The sequence below is a fragment of the Coprinopsis cinerea genome (assembly GCF_000182895.1).
Source record: "Coprinopsis cinerea okayama7#130 chromosome 1 map unlocalized cont3.1, whole genome shotgun sequence".
NCBI classification, from domain to species: Eukaryota; Fungi; Basidiomycota; class Agaricomycetes; order Agaricales; family Psathyrellaceae; genus Coprinopsis; species Coprinopsis cinerea.
In genome coordinates, this window is record NW_003307544.1 from 3,485,232 (window position 1) to 3,502,876 (window position 17,645).

A 17,645-nucleotide genomic window follows, 5' to 3' on the forward strand; every position below is an offset into this window, starting at 1 on the left:
ATCCCAGAACACCACAACATACGTCAAGCAAGAACCAAACCAGCAGTCCTTACGACGTAGCCGACGCGGGGGGAGGTTTAGGCGAATTCGAAGAAAACAACGAAAACACCTTCTCCGCGTTGTTCTTGTACTTCTTCAACTTCTTGTTCTTGAGCGGCTTCTCCACTTGCTCACCCTCTGCTGGCGGCGACCCAAGCTCAGGACCACCATTCGTCGCGGATGGCGTAGTCGGCGAGATCACGTTCCCAGAGTAATCCGATGACATGCTCTTCGCGTCCATCGAGACTGCCGATTCCTTCGACTTGAGGGAGGGCGAGAACATGGACGTGTTCACGGGGGTCAACAATCCACTTCCAGTAGGCATCGACATCGATTTTGAAGCAGCAGCGGAAAGCGAACTCGAAGCAGTCGCAGAGAACGACCTCGTCGAATTCGTATAACTCGATGGTGGGGCTTTGGGACGGAGGAATTGGCGGGGATGTTTGCGGAAGTTCAAGCCGGTGCCTCGACCACGGCGGCTAGAAGGAGAAGGGGACTCGGCTCCAGTACCACCCTCCGATACCTGAGACGATTTTGACATCCCGGAGACCGAACGCTGCTGACTTGGTGTCGACCCCTTGCGGAACACCGCGAGTTTGTACCGATCCACCACACCACGAGCCCACAAACTCGTTCCCTTGGCGCCGTTCCTGTCTTCCCCATCCCCAGCCTCGACAAAATCCCAGTCCTCATCTTCTTCATCCCGCTCAGGCTCAGTCATCTCAGGCTCATCATCACCACCATCAGACAGATACTTGTCCAATGCCGGAACACCAGATTTCTCGCGTCGTTTGGTACGTCCTTGAGCACGGCTGCCACTTGCTTTGGGAGGTGGTGTGTGTCGTCCATTGACAGGTCGTCCATTCGGATCGGCGATGATGGTAGCTCGCTTGTACGCCTCTTCTTCCTTGGCCTGGTACTCGAGTTGCTCTTCGAGCTCGACAGCGACACTGGCATTGGCCAACAGCTCTTCCTCGGAAGCGCTCGGCAACGAATCCTTGGGGACGACAGGCTCGTGTACCTTTGAAGGTTCGCGTGTTTTGGCGGGCGGAGTTGGTGGCGGTGGACTTTGCTGTGGTGGTTGAGGCTGCGCTGGTTTTGGTGGTGCGGCGTCGTCGACAGGAGGCAAAGCCGAAGGCCTTGCTTCAGGCGTCTTGGGCTCCAACTCTGAAGTAGCACCATCCTCCTCACGTTGTTGCTGACGAACCTCATCCTCATCAATCGTATCGCCCTCCGACTTGGTCTCCCCAGTCATCATCGAAGAGCTGCCATCCTGATCCATACTCTCGTCATCCTCACCCTCTTCACTGTCAACCTCGTCACCGTCCTCGTCGTCATCGTCCATAAGTATCGAGTGTCGACCCTTGAACGAGTACCCATCGAACACGTCCACACTGTCGTCTTCTTCCTCGTTTGCCGTTCGAGAAGCAGGACGGACGGAAGAACTGCGCGATTGAGAAGGCGTGGTGTTGGTATCACCGTCAGTCCGGTCGGTATCGGTCTGAGGCTCGGCATCAGTGTCGGTGGCTTGGCCAGTCTCGTCGACGTATTCGTCCAAAACAGGTTCCATGTCGAGGAAGGTTTCATCGAAGTTTTGGGTGTCGTATGCAACCGTGCGGTCGACAGGAGGGACATATGGAGCTACATTCCATCATTGTCAGATTGGAACGAAAGGAGGTGAAATGAAAGAACTTACGAATGTACCGCTTGTAGTAGACGTGACACCAGTCGCTGTTGGGAAACCATATTCGTCAGTACACATCTTGCTTGGAGGACGCTCAAAACCCACATCATGGAGAAATAGGGGTGTTTCTTGATCCTAGGTTCACGAATTCGGAGGTCGGGATTCTTTTGCAAGAGCTATATGGAGGATAATTTAGAACAAGCCTCGCGCAGAGTCAAGGATCGAGACTTACACCACGAATCAAGCTCTTGGTATCCTGATCCATAACCCTCTCATCCGGGAATGTCAACTCGTCCTGCAACACCCTCACATACATGTCGGAATGGTTGTTGGCATAGAATGGAGTCTGCAGACCCGGGTTATCAGCGCTCGCCCACAAACAGCCACAGGAAAAGGACACTCACCATGCCAGTCAACATCTCATACAACATGGTTCCAAAACTCCACCAATCCACCTCGTACGAATACGGCAAGCCTTGGATAACCTCAGGCGCAAGGTACTCGGCCGTCCCACAGAACGTAGTGGTCACATCCGGATTCCCAATCGGCTGACCTGGCCACCCGTACATCATTTCGCCATTCTTATCAGGCTTCATCCACGGAGGCATCACACTATGTGGGGTCCCGGGCGCACTCGAATAGAAATCGCTCGAACGACTTCCACTCGGAGTCATCGGAGCTGAAGAAGCAGCGGACAAGTGGGGACGGGAGAACTCCTTGGAGAGACCGAAATCAGTGAGAACGATGTGCCCGTCCGCGGCGATGAGGATGTTTTCGGGCTTGAGGTCGCGGTAGATGACACCGGCGGCGTGGAGGCCTTCGACACCTTCGACGATTTCAGCGGCGTAGAAACGGGTTCGGTCCCTGCTGAGTCGGCCCCAACGAGCCAGTTGGGTCGCAAGATCACCTCCGGGGTGGAAGTCCTAAAAAAACATAAATAAACGAGTCAACTGGAGAACATAATGCATACCATAACCAAGAAGAGGTTCTCTTTATCATGGAAACTCCACCACAGCTTGACGACAAAGGGATCTTTCGACTCCGCGGCCATCCGTTTTAGAACAGCCTGTTCCGTCAACGTATGCTGCAGCTCTTGATGCGCCAAAACGTGTCGTTTCGTGATAGCCTTGAGAGCGAACAGGCCCGAGCCAGTCTTGTGTCGAACAAGCAACACTTTACCAGCACAACCCTTCCCAAGCACACGAATCATCTCAAAGTCTTCTATGGTAACTTTCTTTGACGACTTCTTCTTCTTCTTGCGTTTGCGGGTGACGGCTGCGGAGAAGGACGATTCGTCGCCGGTCTCGATCTGTGATGACATCCCACCATCGAGGCCGTCCTGGCTCGGGGTCGTGGACTGTGCGTAGGCCCTAGCCATCTTGTGAGACTTGTCAGGCTCGCACGACTGGGAACGGTGGAGACGGGAAGCTGCAGCAGCTGCAGAAGTGGAAGATGTCGCAGCAGACGAAGAGGAAGGAGCAGCAGCTTGAGTTTGGTCGACATCGGCAGTGTGCCCTTGTGCAGCAGCGGTAGACTCATCTGTTCCGGTGGCGGGTCGGCCCTCTCCATCGACAAGGTGCTTTTGATCATCAGACGAGGTCGCCTGATCACCCTGAACGGGCGCGGCATCTGACGCTCCTGCAGGGTTGTCCGCCTGAGCATCAGCAGGAGTAGCAGTAGCCTCTCGGGCATGGGCTTCTGGAGCATCGTCCCCCTCCTTCTGGTCTTGCCCAGCACCACCCTGATTGCCTCCGGATGGCGCAGCTGAATCCACAGCGTCATCCTCAGGAGTGGGCAGCGAAGCCTCTGCTCGATCAGCGTTTTCTTTGTCATGCTCGGCGTGCACACTCCCAATGAGACTAGCACGGTTATTGGCAAGACCACCGACATGTGCCGCTAGATCAGAGCGAACACGTTTAATGGCCCTTTCAACACGGACACTCTCTAGATCATCCGTCCGGACCCGAACAAAACGCTTCCACACACGATCCTTGCGCAACTCTGGAGCGTTGGAGATGGTGGTGAGATAGGCTGCGATCGCGGTGCTGGTAGCCGAGGGGGAGGCAGCTGATGGGCTTGGCTCGCTGGGGTTCTCGACCTGAGTGAAGGGATCGTTGCTCTCGCTTGCGGGGCTGGTTAGAGGCGGGGTGGGGAGTGTGGACGCGACAACCGCAGTCGCCGTCGTCGCGTTTTCACCTCGACGAGCTGCCGATTTGGCATTCTTGTTCGAGGTCGGGGACGCAAGACGAGAAAGAGTGTTCAAAAAGTTTGACTTGCGTTTGGGAGGGATGGGGAGCGATGCGGCGTCGATGGGCAGGACTGGGATCTTGGAGGCAGGATGGGAGTCGCGGAGTTTTCGGTCCAGCTCAAGAATCTCGATGGCAGTGCGGGTGAGCGTGAGGTTGTGCGTCGGCGCTGTCAGGATAACGTATTAGAATCAGAAAACAAATTCAGAATGGGTTGAAATGACAAAGCACACGCTCGACGATGTATACAGAGTGGGGTGCGGAATAAAGACGACTCACTCTTTATGTAAAGACTGTAGGAGCGGGAATCGTGGGGTGTTTCTGCGACGCTGACGCTCCAGGGGCCATCTTGGCCATCTAGACGGACTGGTTGCCTGCGGTTGGCGGGTATGTTGGTATCTACAACTTGCATATCGTCGTCGTAAGGTTTGGTGGTGGAGTGGGTATTGAGCTGGTCGAAAAGCGCAGACCCAAGGGGTTGATGTGCAGGCGGCTATGTATGGGTTGATGATCCCCAAAGGCAGTCACTGTATTATAGACAGAATCCGGGGGGTCGACTGTGGCATACGCTTGTGGGTTGCCGTACCCGGGGGTTGAGGTCGACGACGACGGCGACGACGACGGGGGAGGGTGGACTCGTCGTGGTCGATGGGCAAAAGAGAAAGGCAGAGACGGGATTCAAAGCTGTTTGGGTGCGATTGTCCAAAGTTTGCGCTGTCCGGAAGCCACGAGTTGTTGTGGAAATCTCTTGGTGTTGTCAGGGCCTCTTCGATTGCCTCGAGGCAGCCGGCCTAAAACTAGTACTGGAATCAGCCGTGACCCTTGCTATGATTCGCGCGCGCGCCCGAAAACGGCCTGGAAAACCCTTGAAAAGTAGAGAGAATAAAGCAGAAAAAAGAGGATTAAGGAGCGTTGGGATGAGGTGTGGTGTAGAGTGATGGTTGACCTGAACAACCCAAACCCCTCTCTCAATAAACTCACGGCCTCAATCCCACAATCCCAAAGTGATCAAAACACTTCCCCCCTTTCGGCACTCACTTTTGTTCTTCAAACACTAAATCTCTCGGTCTCCTTCTTGAACGTGGGCGTTCTTATTTACTCTACCGAATAATCGCTATGCACTTTTATGCCTATCCAGCCTGCATGCCGCGACGTCTCCCCGACCATGAACTAGGGAAATCAGGCCAGCGCATAATCAGTTCTGGATCCAAAGCCTAGTGATGGCCTGCTTTAATTTTGTCTATGGTGGCGTTCCACTGTCTATTATTATGCGGATAAGGCACAGCAGGGGGGTGTTGATGCAAAGCTTGCTGTGACACTAGCTTCCCACAACAAGGCTGCAATGGGAGCCCTTTCCTCCATATTATTTCCAACTTCCCCGTCGCCGATTGGAGTATCTTGGAGTATATGATATGCGCCTACATCATCCCACCGACCCTGCAAATTTCTATGCCGTTGAGCGAACACCAAACGTCATTGATGCGAATTATCTACCTATTACCGTGTTCTCAAGCTCCTTTCGACAAAACTTCACAACCGAAATGACCACCTTATCGCGTCCGTCGCGACTCAATACTAGTCTCTCGGGTCGGAATTCAATCTCATTTCGGTCGGAATTCATACTGTATTGTCTTCAGTCAATTCACGAATTTCACTCTATTGCTTCACTACTAAAACAAGAAACGAACAAAAAGAGAGGGCGACAGAGAGAGAGAGAGACAGAGAGAAAACAATTCCTACAATTTTAAAAAGAAAAAGAATTGAAAGACAGTCCATGATGCTTGGTTGTTCAGTCGGTATATGATGCAAGTAGGCGAATAGTGGGTGGAGGTACCTAGTAAAGAGAAAAAAGTCTCTGAAGAATATAACGGAGCTAACTAAATAGCAAGTGATGTGGATGGTGGTGTGAAGAGAGAGAGAGAAGAAAGAGAGACGTATGGATAAAAGGGAAAGAGTGGATAGGATAGGATATAGTCAAAAAGAGCGGGTGTACTAGAGTACCAAACGTATGGAGATAGCAGGACTCTTGGAAGGCAATACGAGAGAATAAGGAAACAGGAAGGATGGTATAGTAGCAGCATGCAGCAGAGAGAGAGGGACAAAATCATGAAGAAAAGAATTACATTGACGAGTGAATGAAGGGAACAAGACAGAAAAGAGAGAGAGAAAATCCACCCCCAAAAAATAACAAGAAAAGAACCCCGAGACCGTTCTAGTAAGATAGAAAAGCGTCTCCATGGAAAAACAAAACAGCTAGAATCCACTAGCTTTCCAACTCGAAGGCGGCGGAGCCTTCCTCAACGCACCATGTCCAGCCCTCCCAGAACTCAACGCAGGCTGACTCGTCGTCCTCTGCCTCGGACCGGCCTTGGACGATCCAACGATAGACGACCGATCACCTCCACCACTAGGTATAGCCGGCACAGGTGGCACATTCCCATGTCCACCATATATCGAATCCCTCGCCCCAGTCGATACATGCCGGCTCCTACCGCCACCACCCGAGGCAGCCCCAATCTCCCCGTACGAACTCCTCGAGCTACTCCAGTTACCCATCGCAACCGAGCTCCTGCCCCCGCCAGAAGACATCATCCCTCCCCCATACTCACTCCTCGAACTACTCATCCCACCATACATCGACCGCGAACTCGCGCTGGGACCCATAATCGCCGACCCAGTCGACCAATTATTAGGCTGCCCCATACCCATCATACCCATCCCCATACCATACGGCGTAATCATCGACCCAGGCCCAACACTCCCCCCACTCCCCCCTACACCACCATACACACTCCCACCAAACCCGCCCATATTCGAACTGCGCTCCCACTCGTCGGCAGCAGCCGCCATAGCCTGCTGCGCCACCGCCATCTGGTACGCCTGCTTCGCGATCATCATCGCTTGTTGGTGCGCGGCGAGGAAGGCTGGATCGTTGGAGGCTGGTTGCGGGAGCATGAATTGCGCCGGGGAGAGCATGCCTGGGCTGGGCATGGGGCCATGCTGCATCGCCATGTTGAGGTTCATGTTCATGTTCATACCCCATGTCGCTCCGCCTCCAGGTACACCCGGGAACCCAATCTGAGGCTGCATACCCATCATCATAGGATTCATGGTCGACATCCGAGGGTTCATAGGAAGATCGTCGTCGTCGTCCAAGATTGGACCACGGCCATTGACCACTTCGCCGAGCTAGACAAGAAGAAAAAGGAATAAAGAATATTATTAAAACCTTCCACTCCAAGGAAACGACAAGACCTTCTTACCTCAATAGCAGCCTTCGCCTCCTCCCTCCTCCGTTCCTTCCTCCTCTCTTCCATCTCAACCTCCACACTCCTCCGCTCCTTCTCTTTCGCTTTACCCGAATCGCCCCCAGTAAGCTTCGTCAAATCCCTCGACGCTCGACTAGACCTAAACTCCACCAGATCCCTCGGCTCATCATCAAAGCTCACACTCCGCCTCTTCAACTTTTGCTTCGTCTTGGCGGACATACCCAGTCCACTCGCACCCCCGCTGTATTGTTGTACAGAGTCGGTCTTAAGTGCCGAGTCTTTACTCCGAGTGTTGATACCGATATCAGAGCCATCTCGGGGCGTGAGAGGGGCACGGCCGCTACTCGAGTCGCCCGTTGAGCTCGCGGGACTGTCTCGGCGGACGGCAAATGGTCGGCTGGGCATGTGAGGCGGAGGCGTACCACCTTGCGGAGGCGAAAGCATAGGCACCAAAGTCGAACTCCGCTGCCTAGGCTGAGGCTGCATCGCAATCGTCGCACCAACAGCCCGGAGTGCGTTCGTCCTGTCGCTGTTCGGACTGTCCGGTGGAGGTGTGCTCCTCGACGAACTGCCATTCGCAAAGGGTGGACTGGGCGACAAGTAGTTCGACGTTCCACCAGGAGTCGCAAGCGTACTGCTCCTCTTCCTCGCATTGAATGTCGAAGACGAAGATGAAGTGACCGTGGTTGAAGGTAAAGTCATAAGGTTCATGGACGACCTCGTTGACGATCCTCCCACCACACTTCCAGCATTACTCGATCCACTGGTACTGCTGACGGTCGAAAGGGCGTTGCTCTGCTTAGTCGGACTACGCGAGATTGGAGGTCGAGAAGTGACACTAAACGACGGGGCGGGTTGACGCTGCTTGATCGGGATAGGGACAATCTTCTCCTCCTTAGGCTCCTCAACAGCACTCTTCTTCCTCAACGGATCCTTCTTCCCCGACACACTATCATACCCATATCCATCGCTATCACTCTCGCTAGAATCGGAAGTCTCAGACTCCGAATCAGACGGCGAATCTTCACCATTTCGCGAGATCAACTTCATCCCTGCAACTCCAAGGAGATCTGCAAGACTAGGGTCAGGAGGACTGGGTTTGGAGACTGGGCGTGGCCGGATGGTCGCTGCTGATGTCGAGGCAGGAATGTCGAGCGTGTTTGACTTGGTGCGCTTCGCAACAGGGGCTTTGATATTCGAATTCAAATCCTTCGGACTCTCGCTTCGCTGCGGTTCCAAAAAGTTGCGAACAGACGGAGATTCTGGCGGTGGGAGCGGTTTGTTGAGATCACCAACTGGAGTCGTGCTTCGTGAGATTGACAGAAGCGGCGCTGAGTTTGACCGTTCCGGATTGAGCTGAGAAGGCCCAACCGTGCTCTTCACCACCTTGGACAACCTCTCTGACAACGCGTCCCGCTTCCTCTCCCCATCTGGGGTCGACTCGTTGCCTCCCAACGACGAACTCGAAGCCATAGGTAACGGCATTGTCGAGCTTCTCGGAGGGATTCCCATCCTCTTCACTTCCTCCTGACCTGGGGTCGATGGAGGGGAGATAAAGTTGACAGGCGGGATCTTGCTGACCACTGAATGTGTTGGCGAGGGAGGTCGTCGGAGATCCGGTCGAGACGAGGAGTCCATTCCTGATAGGAGCGTCCTTCCAGGTGTAAAACCTTCCATCGACTTCCCAGGCGAACCTGCGGGTCGCGGAAGGCTGGGAGCGGGCTTTGTCGCAACCAGTTCTTTGATGTCGATCAACGGTTTATGCTGTCCACCTGAGCGCGTCGACGCGTTCCCATTAGAATATGACGACATGGCGCTTCCCGGTCGTCGAGGAGGGACGAGTGTTGCAAGAGGAGCATTGTCGGAATCAGAGTCCGAGTCGCTGGACGGGGTTTGTTGGAGAGGGAAATTTCCGTGGCCCAGATTCGTCGATGCCTTCTTGTTCGTCGTCATAGATGGTGGTTCTGGAGGATTGGAATGTATGGAGGAGTCGCGAATGTGTCGGGAAGCACGTTTGTATTGGTTAATGGTATCTGGAAAAATGAATGAAGAGATCAGTCAGATGGAACGTGCTTCCATTCAACAGACGGGAATCACTCACCGGCCTCCGTACCAGCATTTGCTGCAGCTAGGACGCTCGCGCGTTTGGCAGCAGCAGATGGTGTGAGTGCACTCGTGGAAGCACTCGCACGCGGTCTCTGGCCCCCGGCATAATGGCCAAGGCCTGATTCAGATGTAGGCATTGCTTCTTGTGCCGCATAGTTGGATAACAACGCCTGCGAGTTCGGACGTGAATGTGAAGGAGACTCTTGCCGTGAGGACCAATCGTGGCCAACGTGTGATTTGGGTGCGGAACGAGTTGGTGTCCTCCTGTCCAATATTGCACCATGTCCCATATCCGACTTTGCTCGCCCTTTGTGAGTCAAGGGCAGCCTCGACGTTGGCTGCCGTCCCCTTTGGGCTTGGGTATAAGTTCCATCATCGTCCGACTCTTCGTGTTCAGATGAAGAATCAGAATCATCCGTGTCTGATGCAAAGAGAGATGTTGCCGCGAAGGACATTCCAGACTTGCGCTGATTGAGCTGCGTCGAATATGACGTTGATGGCGAGGGCTGAGGGGACGGTCGCGGCGGCCGTGAGCTCGAAGCAATGGGTCCTCGGGGAACATCGGGCGGCAACGATGGGGAATTTGGTAGCGGACTAGGCGAACGGCCAAGTGAAGGAGAGGGTGATCCAGCCAAACTTCGGCGTGCTTGTGCTTCCCTGAATGCTGCGACTGAAATTCGGTGTGACGAGTCTGAGTGCACAGGCTCAGCACGCGGCCGCGGCGCGGGCGTGTGCAGGGAGACGTTTGAGGCGTTTGGGTTTGAGTTGGAATGCGCCGGGCTTGAGGGCCCGACGTGGCGGAAAGACTTGAGGTTGAACGAAGACTCTGGCGACTCGCCGACGTTGTGGGTGTCGATGGGTGCTAGCTTCTTCGGGTCTTTCGGAGGTATAGGGAGCGCCTTGGACGACGAAGATTTCGTCCAGGAAAATAAGGACGGCCGCTTTGTGGGTGGTGGTGGTGGTGCAGATGGTTGCGGTGATTCTGAACGAGTGTGATAGCCTTCATTAGGTAGGGAACGCGTAGAGAGTGCACTGTGGGGGTCGTTGTAGGCAGCGAATATAGCAGACTTGGAGGGTGGAGGTCGCAAACGTCGGGGATCTGCCGTTTCACTGTCGGAGGCTGCGCTGCTGGTACTGATGCGCCCCATGTAGGGCGGTCTGGGTGAAGTACCGAATGCATTGTCGTAGTCATTGTCGTTCGTCGACTCTGGCGGCTTGATTGAGGACTTTTTCCGGCCAAAGATACGCAGCTTGGACGTCGAGGGCATCATCTCCAACGATGGACGGTGGTCGTTCAAGTTCGTGTGAATGTCTCTGGCAGAATCAGGATGCAGGTAACTCTTGCCATTTGGAACAGACGGTACGTGTTTATCCGGAGTGACGTACGAGGCCGTTGGCGAGGAGAGCGTCGAGTCGATGTCTTCGCTGGTGGCGGCGGGGGCGCTGGCGACGCTGGACGCCTGCTGTTCCTTGTTTCTGCCTTTGCTCTTTCTTGAGAACAGCCCACCCAAGAGCGTCATTGGCAAAGACAGTTATAGGCTCTTGACAGGGCCGCAAGCGGTCCTCGGTGCTTTTGTCGCAGGCTTTATATAGAGCTGTGGTAGCGCCGTATGGGCCAGTGTTGTCGGCGACGACGGCAGCGACGTCGATGAGGACGATGAGAAGAAAGTGATGGACGATGAGGAGAAAGAGAAGAAAGTTGTGGATGACCGGTTGCAAAAAGACTGGTCTGCTTGGTGGGCCAAGCGATGCAGTTGACGTCTGGAACTCTGACAGGTTTGTTTACACGTTCCGCTCAGTCAACAACTCCGTTTTTCTTCTTTCCCCCTTGATTACGGTACGCCGGAGTTCCATGGATGGATTTTCCCATCACGCGCGGCAAGCCGGCCCTAAAGCACATTCGGCGCGCACTTATTCACTTCATATCTACTTCATATCTCCAACTCAAACGTCACTTGATTTGTTGTAGAAGGCAGATGGATGGTCGAAGTACAGTAGTTAGCGTACGTATAACTATATATTAAAATTCATCGTGATATAAATCAGAAACCGGGCCAGCCATCCTTGCGAAGACATCCCAGGCCGTCTGAGTAGTGACCTTTGGTGACCCAATATCGTCATAAACCAATCCAGCGATCACGTCGAAGTCTTCGCTAAACCATGAGAGATAATTCTCTCGGGGTCCAACATCCTCTTCCAGGTACCTTCGGCAATCATCAACCAACTCCGAAGGTACATCGATTAGACAGCTCTTGGTCCCCGGAATGTACAAGTCCGGGTGCTCAAGGGCGTCTGCAGGAATGTGCTTTGAGGGTAAGATCTTGTCATCTTGCGGCCTCACTCGTCTGTTGTTAAAATAAGTGCGGAAGCGATCCAGATGCTCCTGGACCAATGGAACAAAGATCCAATAAAAGAGTGGGCTATAAGTGAATGTCAGTGGAGCATCGTGTGTCTTGGGAATTAGCTTACATGTGAGAAGGAATGTTGGGGTTGAATATACCACGGACTTTTCCTTGCAAAATGAGATCCTTGAGGTTCCAGCCTGTCGTCTTCTGAAGCCACCTCCACAACGATTCAATGATCGTGTTGTGGACGCTCTTGATAGCAACAGCAGACGGATCCACTTCTGGATCGATATCTGGCGCAAGAATAGCCCTATATGAGGGTAGAATATCAGATACTCGATGGAAATTAAGTGAGTTAATATATAGCCTACCGTAATGCGTCCTGTATGACCTGTTGGTACCCGATCTCCGACCCTTTGTCTGTAGTAAGCTGCACGGGGATTCCTGTCAGAGTTCTGTGAGATCACAAGTCACAGGCCAGTGGGACGTACTAATACATACCTTTATACTCGTAGATAAGATCTAAGTAGACGTACCCCATGGCAGCTGACTTCCGGATATTTGGTAGGACATCAATCTTGAGCAGGAAGCCAGAGAATTTATCGCGATAGGCGTAAATTGACAAGCCAATCGATCCCATTTGAAGCGCCTGGGCGTTAAGCTTCTCATGGCCGTCTCCAGATACCTCACGGAATGGGCCAATGGAAAGGAGCGCAGTACGTGGGATGAGGCCTTTGCGCTTTCCGGGAAACCGTTTGTCAAATCCTTCCGGCGCAACACGATGCATGATTTCGCGAACTTTACGACTGACGAAATAGAAAAGGAGGGGCAATTCAGTACGAAAGCTATGGCCCAAGCCTGTGAGGTACGCACCGGGACACCATAATTAAGTCATCCTTGAGCATGGACTTAATGGTGGAAGGTCCATTCCCTTGTGCAACGTCGGCCTCCACTGCCTTCAACACCTCTCTATCGAGCTCCTCCTCCGTCCGGAAAGGGCGACGTACAGACGGTATCCGTAAATCGCGCTCTAATTCATTGAGCTTTGATTTTCTGATAAACGAGATCAAGCAAGAACGCCGGTGATCGACAAACTGTAAAACTCACTTAATTACAAGCCCCAAATCTCTTTCTAATCGCACCAACTTTTCTTTTATTGACAGGCCTCGTTGGGCATACATAGTAAGAAATGTCTTCAGCGTTTCTTTTGGAGGGTCTATTCCAAAAATAAGCAAACGAAATCACAAGTTGAAGGTTATTATGTGTTCTACTTACAGTTCTTTTCGCCCCATTGATTCTTTCCAAGTTCGTTTGGCATGGTGGAGAGCAGGCAGGAAGTATCTCCCGTTTGTATTGGCCTCAAGTGCGTGGTCACGTCGATGTTAGACGCACAATGGTTGTCGAGTCTAAGTTAGGTCTCGGAACCTTGTCCACATGAACTTCACGAAAAATCGAGAAAATTCGATAGAAAAATATGACATCACTTCACTCTGCCAGTCTTCGACTTATTCGACGACCTTCTACCCATAGAGCATGAAGGAACCTTTTAGAAATAGAGAAAAAGACGAGAGGAAGGTATAAATACTTGTACAGACTTGGTCCTTCCTTGCTCGCTCACCTGCTCCTCATCATCATCTTGCTTCTCCATGACGCCGACTGTAGAGTGCCCACTCTGTGACCAGGCATTCCAAATGCCCTCTGGCGCTGTCTGTGGACGTTGTAGGAAGCTACAAGGCCACGATCGCAACTCAGATACATACCGTCAGATTATGGTAAGTGTTCTCCCTTAACGTAATGATCGACATTGATTTTACTTCTTGATTCTTCTAGTCCTGGCCTCAGTGTGTCGCTTGCGGGGCATGCTTCCAGAACATGTCGCTCCCTGTCAATGGTGTTCAACTTTGCGGGAAGCCTGGATGCAGAGATGGAGGCGAGCAGACTGGGCAATCCCAGAGCCTGACTCCCATGGGATCAAACCCCATTCCTCCGTCGATCCATATCAACAACTCGCTCTCCAATAATTCCTTGCTTCGTTCTGAGGAATTTAGGAATCGCATCAGGGCGAGATCCCGTCCAGAGGTTATCGTAGCCACTACGCGTCTCAGCTCAGCAGCACTGCACGAGCGGGAGAATGCCTTAAGACAGGAGATTGCTGATGCAGCTTCCGTGTCTAGGGCCCAGATCACCATTGTTTATGCGGTACGTGAAGTGCTAGCTATCTCGTCGATCATTTACTGAATGTGTTTTTTTCTTGTCTTTAGTTTCGGCAAAGTACAAACTGGAAGCAAGAGGATGGGACTCTTGGATCCGGTGAAATACCATTTGACGCTCACAAGACCTTGTCTGGTAAGATCAATCCACTCGTTAATTTCGTTTTTTCGTGACTATGCTAATCGTCGTCTAAGATGTCCACGCATATTTAGTGAAAAGGGTTAACGACGAATGGGGAAAGGAAGGCAATTTCAAGGCTATTTATATGTAAGTCGTCTCTATTCCGTCCTAAGAACCTGTATACTGACTTGGTTCACAAAAATAATATCTGTGCAGGGAAGAAACTGATCTTCGTCGAGTAAAGAACAAGCATATTCCAGACGGCTGGATGAGTGCTACCCTTGAGGCCTATAAGGGCTTCTGTGCGAGTCAGAACTGGCTAGTACCACTCACAGGGCCTACTGCCAGGCGAGCTCGGGTAGGAGGATTGCCGTCTATGGGTGTCCCTTTTGAATTGTTTCTGAAGATGAACATGGTACGTTCAGATATGCTACAGTATCCCAGTACAAAACTAACTGTTCTATTGTGCTTAGTACTATGCTCGCCTCGAGCGCGAAGGGTCAGCAGCCATTTTGGACCAAATTGGCGTTGGTTCAAGCTCGTTGGTTCGCCCATCGGCCAACAAGCGGGCTAGAGCAGGGACGAGCTCCAATGTGAGTCTCATCTCTAAGATTCCGCGCTATTCCTGCGTCCGTAAGTCGCCTTATACCCTTTCTACTTCTAGTCGTAGTTCTAATCAACATTTGCAGCCGTATCCTCTTTCTCTGGCGCCCACACTTCATTCTCTACCAAGAAGCTTGTGACTCGGACGAAAGTTGAGGTACAGAGAATTACCTGCAAGGTCTTAAATAACCAGGGCGATCCAGCGTTTGAGAAGAAAGAGAAGCTCGACCTTTACATCTCAGACGCTTTTTTTGCCTCTGGCACAATGAAAGTTGTATTTGATGTGAGTCCATTCGATTTTGGCTGATCTCAATCGTGTTTTCTCATAGGGATTGCTTTAGGCGTCTATTCCCGACTACGACTCTCCCCTAATCGTTAAAAGGTTCTTTAAGATCGACAATCTGTCCAGCCCCGAGTTGGACAAATCAGGAACTCCACCCAAGGCTGAATTCGACGTTTTGACACACAACTCGCTTATTCGTGCTGAGGGCGTGCGTGCTGGGCTGGGACAGAGGCTTCTAAACTCATTCTATCGGGATGCGGAGCAAGCCGACGTGAATGTCTACAAATGTAAGTGGCGGTTTTCAGGACCCGATCTGTAACTTACTTACATGGTGCACCACTCAGACTTCTTCTTCGAGATCCCTACTTTCTATCAAGAGATTTCGAAGCCTTCGCCAGCATCGGGCGTCGTATCTGACGAGCTCTTTGGTGTCCCTAGTGAGTCTGAAGTCGAAGAAAATCTTATCCTTTGGTGTGGAGAGCGGAAGCACCCTTCTGAAGTGGTGATTCGCTTCAATGGCACGCTCAGCCACCCGTCTACCCGGACTGACATGAAGCATCTCACCATGTACGCGTTCTGTCATTACGTCTATGGAGTAACGAAGGGTACTCTTGTATTTGCCGATATCCAGGGTAAGCTTTCCTTTTCTATGCATGTATGAATAACACATTTTGACGCCAACTCTACAGGTACACCTGCAACTTTAACCCAAGGTAATCAGGACAAGGATGGTTACCTTTTATTCGACGTCATGACCCATACAGAGCATAAGTAAGATAAACGATGACTGTACAAGCGAGTACTTCTCATTTACATTTTCCTTAGGGCCTCGGGAATTGGTGATTTCGGACAGGAGGGTATCAATAGGTTTGTTGAGGAACATGTCTGCCAGGAGGTCTGTCTCTTGCTGGGCTTTGACAAGCAGTTCCCCCTCGCCCCTGTTGCATCTGACGAACAGGAATCCGAGTCCGAAGAGGAGGGAAGCGATCCGACGAACAGAACTTAGAAATCAGTGTCCGACTTCTTCTAGAATCACTCAAAACATCTTGCACAGCAACTAAACACTATCTTATCTCTACCCCAACTCATTAGATAACGAAAACTCATACAAGAATGTACTTGACACTCTCCAAATAATTGAATCTTTATTCCACTTTAACCCCAATGCACGCATACAGGTAGCAAGCTGAGAATGTTTCCTGGATACGGAATGTGCCACTCAATTGTTTACCATCTCCAAGACGAACGAAGCGTTTCCAATTCAAGTTTCTTATATATACGTGGTCTAGAGCTTACCTAAATTGGCCCTTCAAGGTATCATAAAATGTTTGTGACTGTAACTCGAGTTACAGTGTTATTTCTCTCGTCATGGTTGGGCAATGATCCACGCGCGCCTAATTAAAATACTTTAGGGCCGGCTTGCCGCGCGTGGAAATTCTCGCGTGATGGGAAAATCCATCCATGGAACTCCGGCGTACCGTACTTGATTGTCATGGAAGCCATATTCAAATCTCCCCCTGGATCGCCATAGATTAAATTTAAATAAAATATCCCTCCAACTGGTCCTTATTGCACTCCCAGTCAGCCAGCGAACCTCGCGCACAACGCTCGTCTGGACTGGGAAATCTAGCCATTTCAGTCGAGATGATCTCTTGGCCATTCCCGGCGCACCAAAGTTCCGCCGATATCCTTCCTCCTATCTTCATTCCTCAGCCTCATCTTCCCCTTCACGCGTTTTTGTCCAACGGCTATTCGACGTCGTTCTCCTGCCTATCGCCTTGGAGACTTTTTATCTCGACCTTCTGGTGTTTCAGGCTGTGCTTTCTGGGTCATTGTGTCACTTGTGTCCTCCCTCGGACGCCCCCATCAAGCCACTTCTCCAGAATTGAAAATTAAAAATGATACCAACACCACGAGCTTCACAACATCCACACTCCACCTCGCAACGCGTTTGCAAAAAGGGAAAAAAACACAGGAATCTTGTGTTCACAGGATGGGTCCCGGGGAACCGAACGACCAACGCGAAGATCACCCTCCTTCTCCGCATTAGTCGAAAAGGGCTCAAGGGTCTGCAACAAAAGCTTATCGGGTCAACAACAACCTACCAGAGGCTCCATTCTCTTCTACCATCGCAGTACAAGGGCGGCGGCAACAGATTTCGCGCTCACTTCCTATCCCAAGGATATGGCCCGACTTTCGACTTTATCTCTCTATCGCTGGCTGGCAGAAAGTATAAAGCCTACTTGGACGATCTCCAGTCTAGAGATCGTTGTTAAGCTTTACATCCTGCGCTTCCCCCCTTGCATGCCTCCCATCTGCCGACCTGTGAGCTACGAAGGTACTATGAGCAGACCACATGGCTGAGGCTATAACTTTACTCGTCCCAGTCGGCACACGAGGTCGAGCTAGCCTCATTCTTCCTGGCGATACTTTCGTTCCCTTCCTCCCTCCGCGCACTAGTCAAGTTGCATGGAACGGGGGTTGATTAAATGCCCGTACCATCGCCTCGATCCGACATGATGCTAAACACGAGCGGTAAAGAGTCTAGCATCCCCCGCCCCTCTCTTCTGCCCAACCCAAATAATCTTATCTTGTCAAAACGAAGTTGACCACGTCAAAATCCCCGAAGCATCGGCGAACTCGCAGGTTCTAATTTCCAAGCCGACCCCTTTACAAGCTGTCTAAACCTGACCGGTGCCCAAGCAGGGTCTTGCTCTTTGCACTCTGAATCCGACAAAG

The 17,645-nt window shown here is 51.8% G+C and overlaps 4 protein-coding genes across 4 annotated transcripts; 1 reads left to right on the forward strand and 3 right to left on the reverse strand.

Moving 5' to 3' along the window:
- Positions 1–49: 49 nt before the first annotated feature.
- Positions 50–4,381, reverse strand: CC1G_00654 (AGC/AGC-Unique protein kinase; the record flags this gene model as incomplete). The annotated part of the gene is made up of 7 exons (XM_001829423.1): positions 50–1,680; positions 1,736–1,770; positions 1,829–1,899; positions 1,956–2,069; positions 2,128–2,646; positions 2,694–4,138; positions 4,249–4,381. 7 exons carry the CDS (start codon positions 4,379–4,381, stop codon positions 50–52), a joined length of 3,948 nt encoding a protein of 1,315 aa, XP_001829475.1.
- A 1,841-nt stretch (positions 4,382–6,222) lies between these two features.
- CC1G_00655 (hypothetical protein) lies at positions 6,223–10,864 on the reverse strand (the record flags this gene model as incomplete). Its single annotated transcript, XM_001829424.2, has 3 exons — positions 6,223–7,158; positions 7,233–9,271; positions 9,340–10,864. The coding sequence occupies 3 exons, from the start codon at positions 10,862–10,864 to the stop codon at positions 6,223–6,225; spliced, it is 4,500 nt and encodes a 1,499-aa protein (XP_001829476.2).
- A 500-nt stretch (positions 10,865–11,364) lies between these two features.
- Positions 11,365–13,007, reverse strand: CC1G_00656 (hypothetical protein; the record flags this gene model as incomplete). The annotated part of the gene is made up of 7 exons (XM_001829425.1): positions 11,365–11,764; positions 11,814–11,999; positions 12,061–12,133; positions 12,191–12,495; positions 12,563–12,742; positions 12,797–12,905; positions 12,965–13,007. 7 exons carry the CDS (start codon positions 13,005–13,007, stop codon positions 11,365–11,367), a joined length of 1,296 nt encoding a protein of 431 aa, XP_001829477.1.
- A 328-nt stretch (positions 13,008–13,335) lies between these two features.
- Positions 13,336–15,912, forward strand: CC1G_00657 (atypical/Alpha protein kinase; the record flags this gene model as incomplete). Its single annotated transcript, XM_001829426.2, has 11 exons — positions 13,336–13,461; positions 13,520–13,888; positions 13,951–14,035; positions 14,113–14,167; positions 14,237–14,435; positions 14,494–14,653; positions 14,710–14,906; positions 14,965–15,193; positions 15,251–15,538; positions 15,596–15,677; positions 15,732–15,912. 11 exons carry the CDS (start codon positions 13,336–13,338, stop codon positions 15,910–15,912), a joined length of 1,971 nt encoding a protein of 656 aa, XP_001829478.2.
- Positions 15,913–17,645: the final 1,733 nt, after the last annotated feature.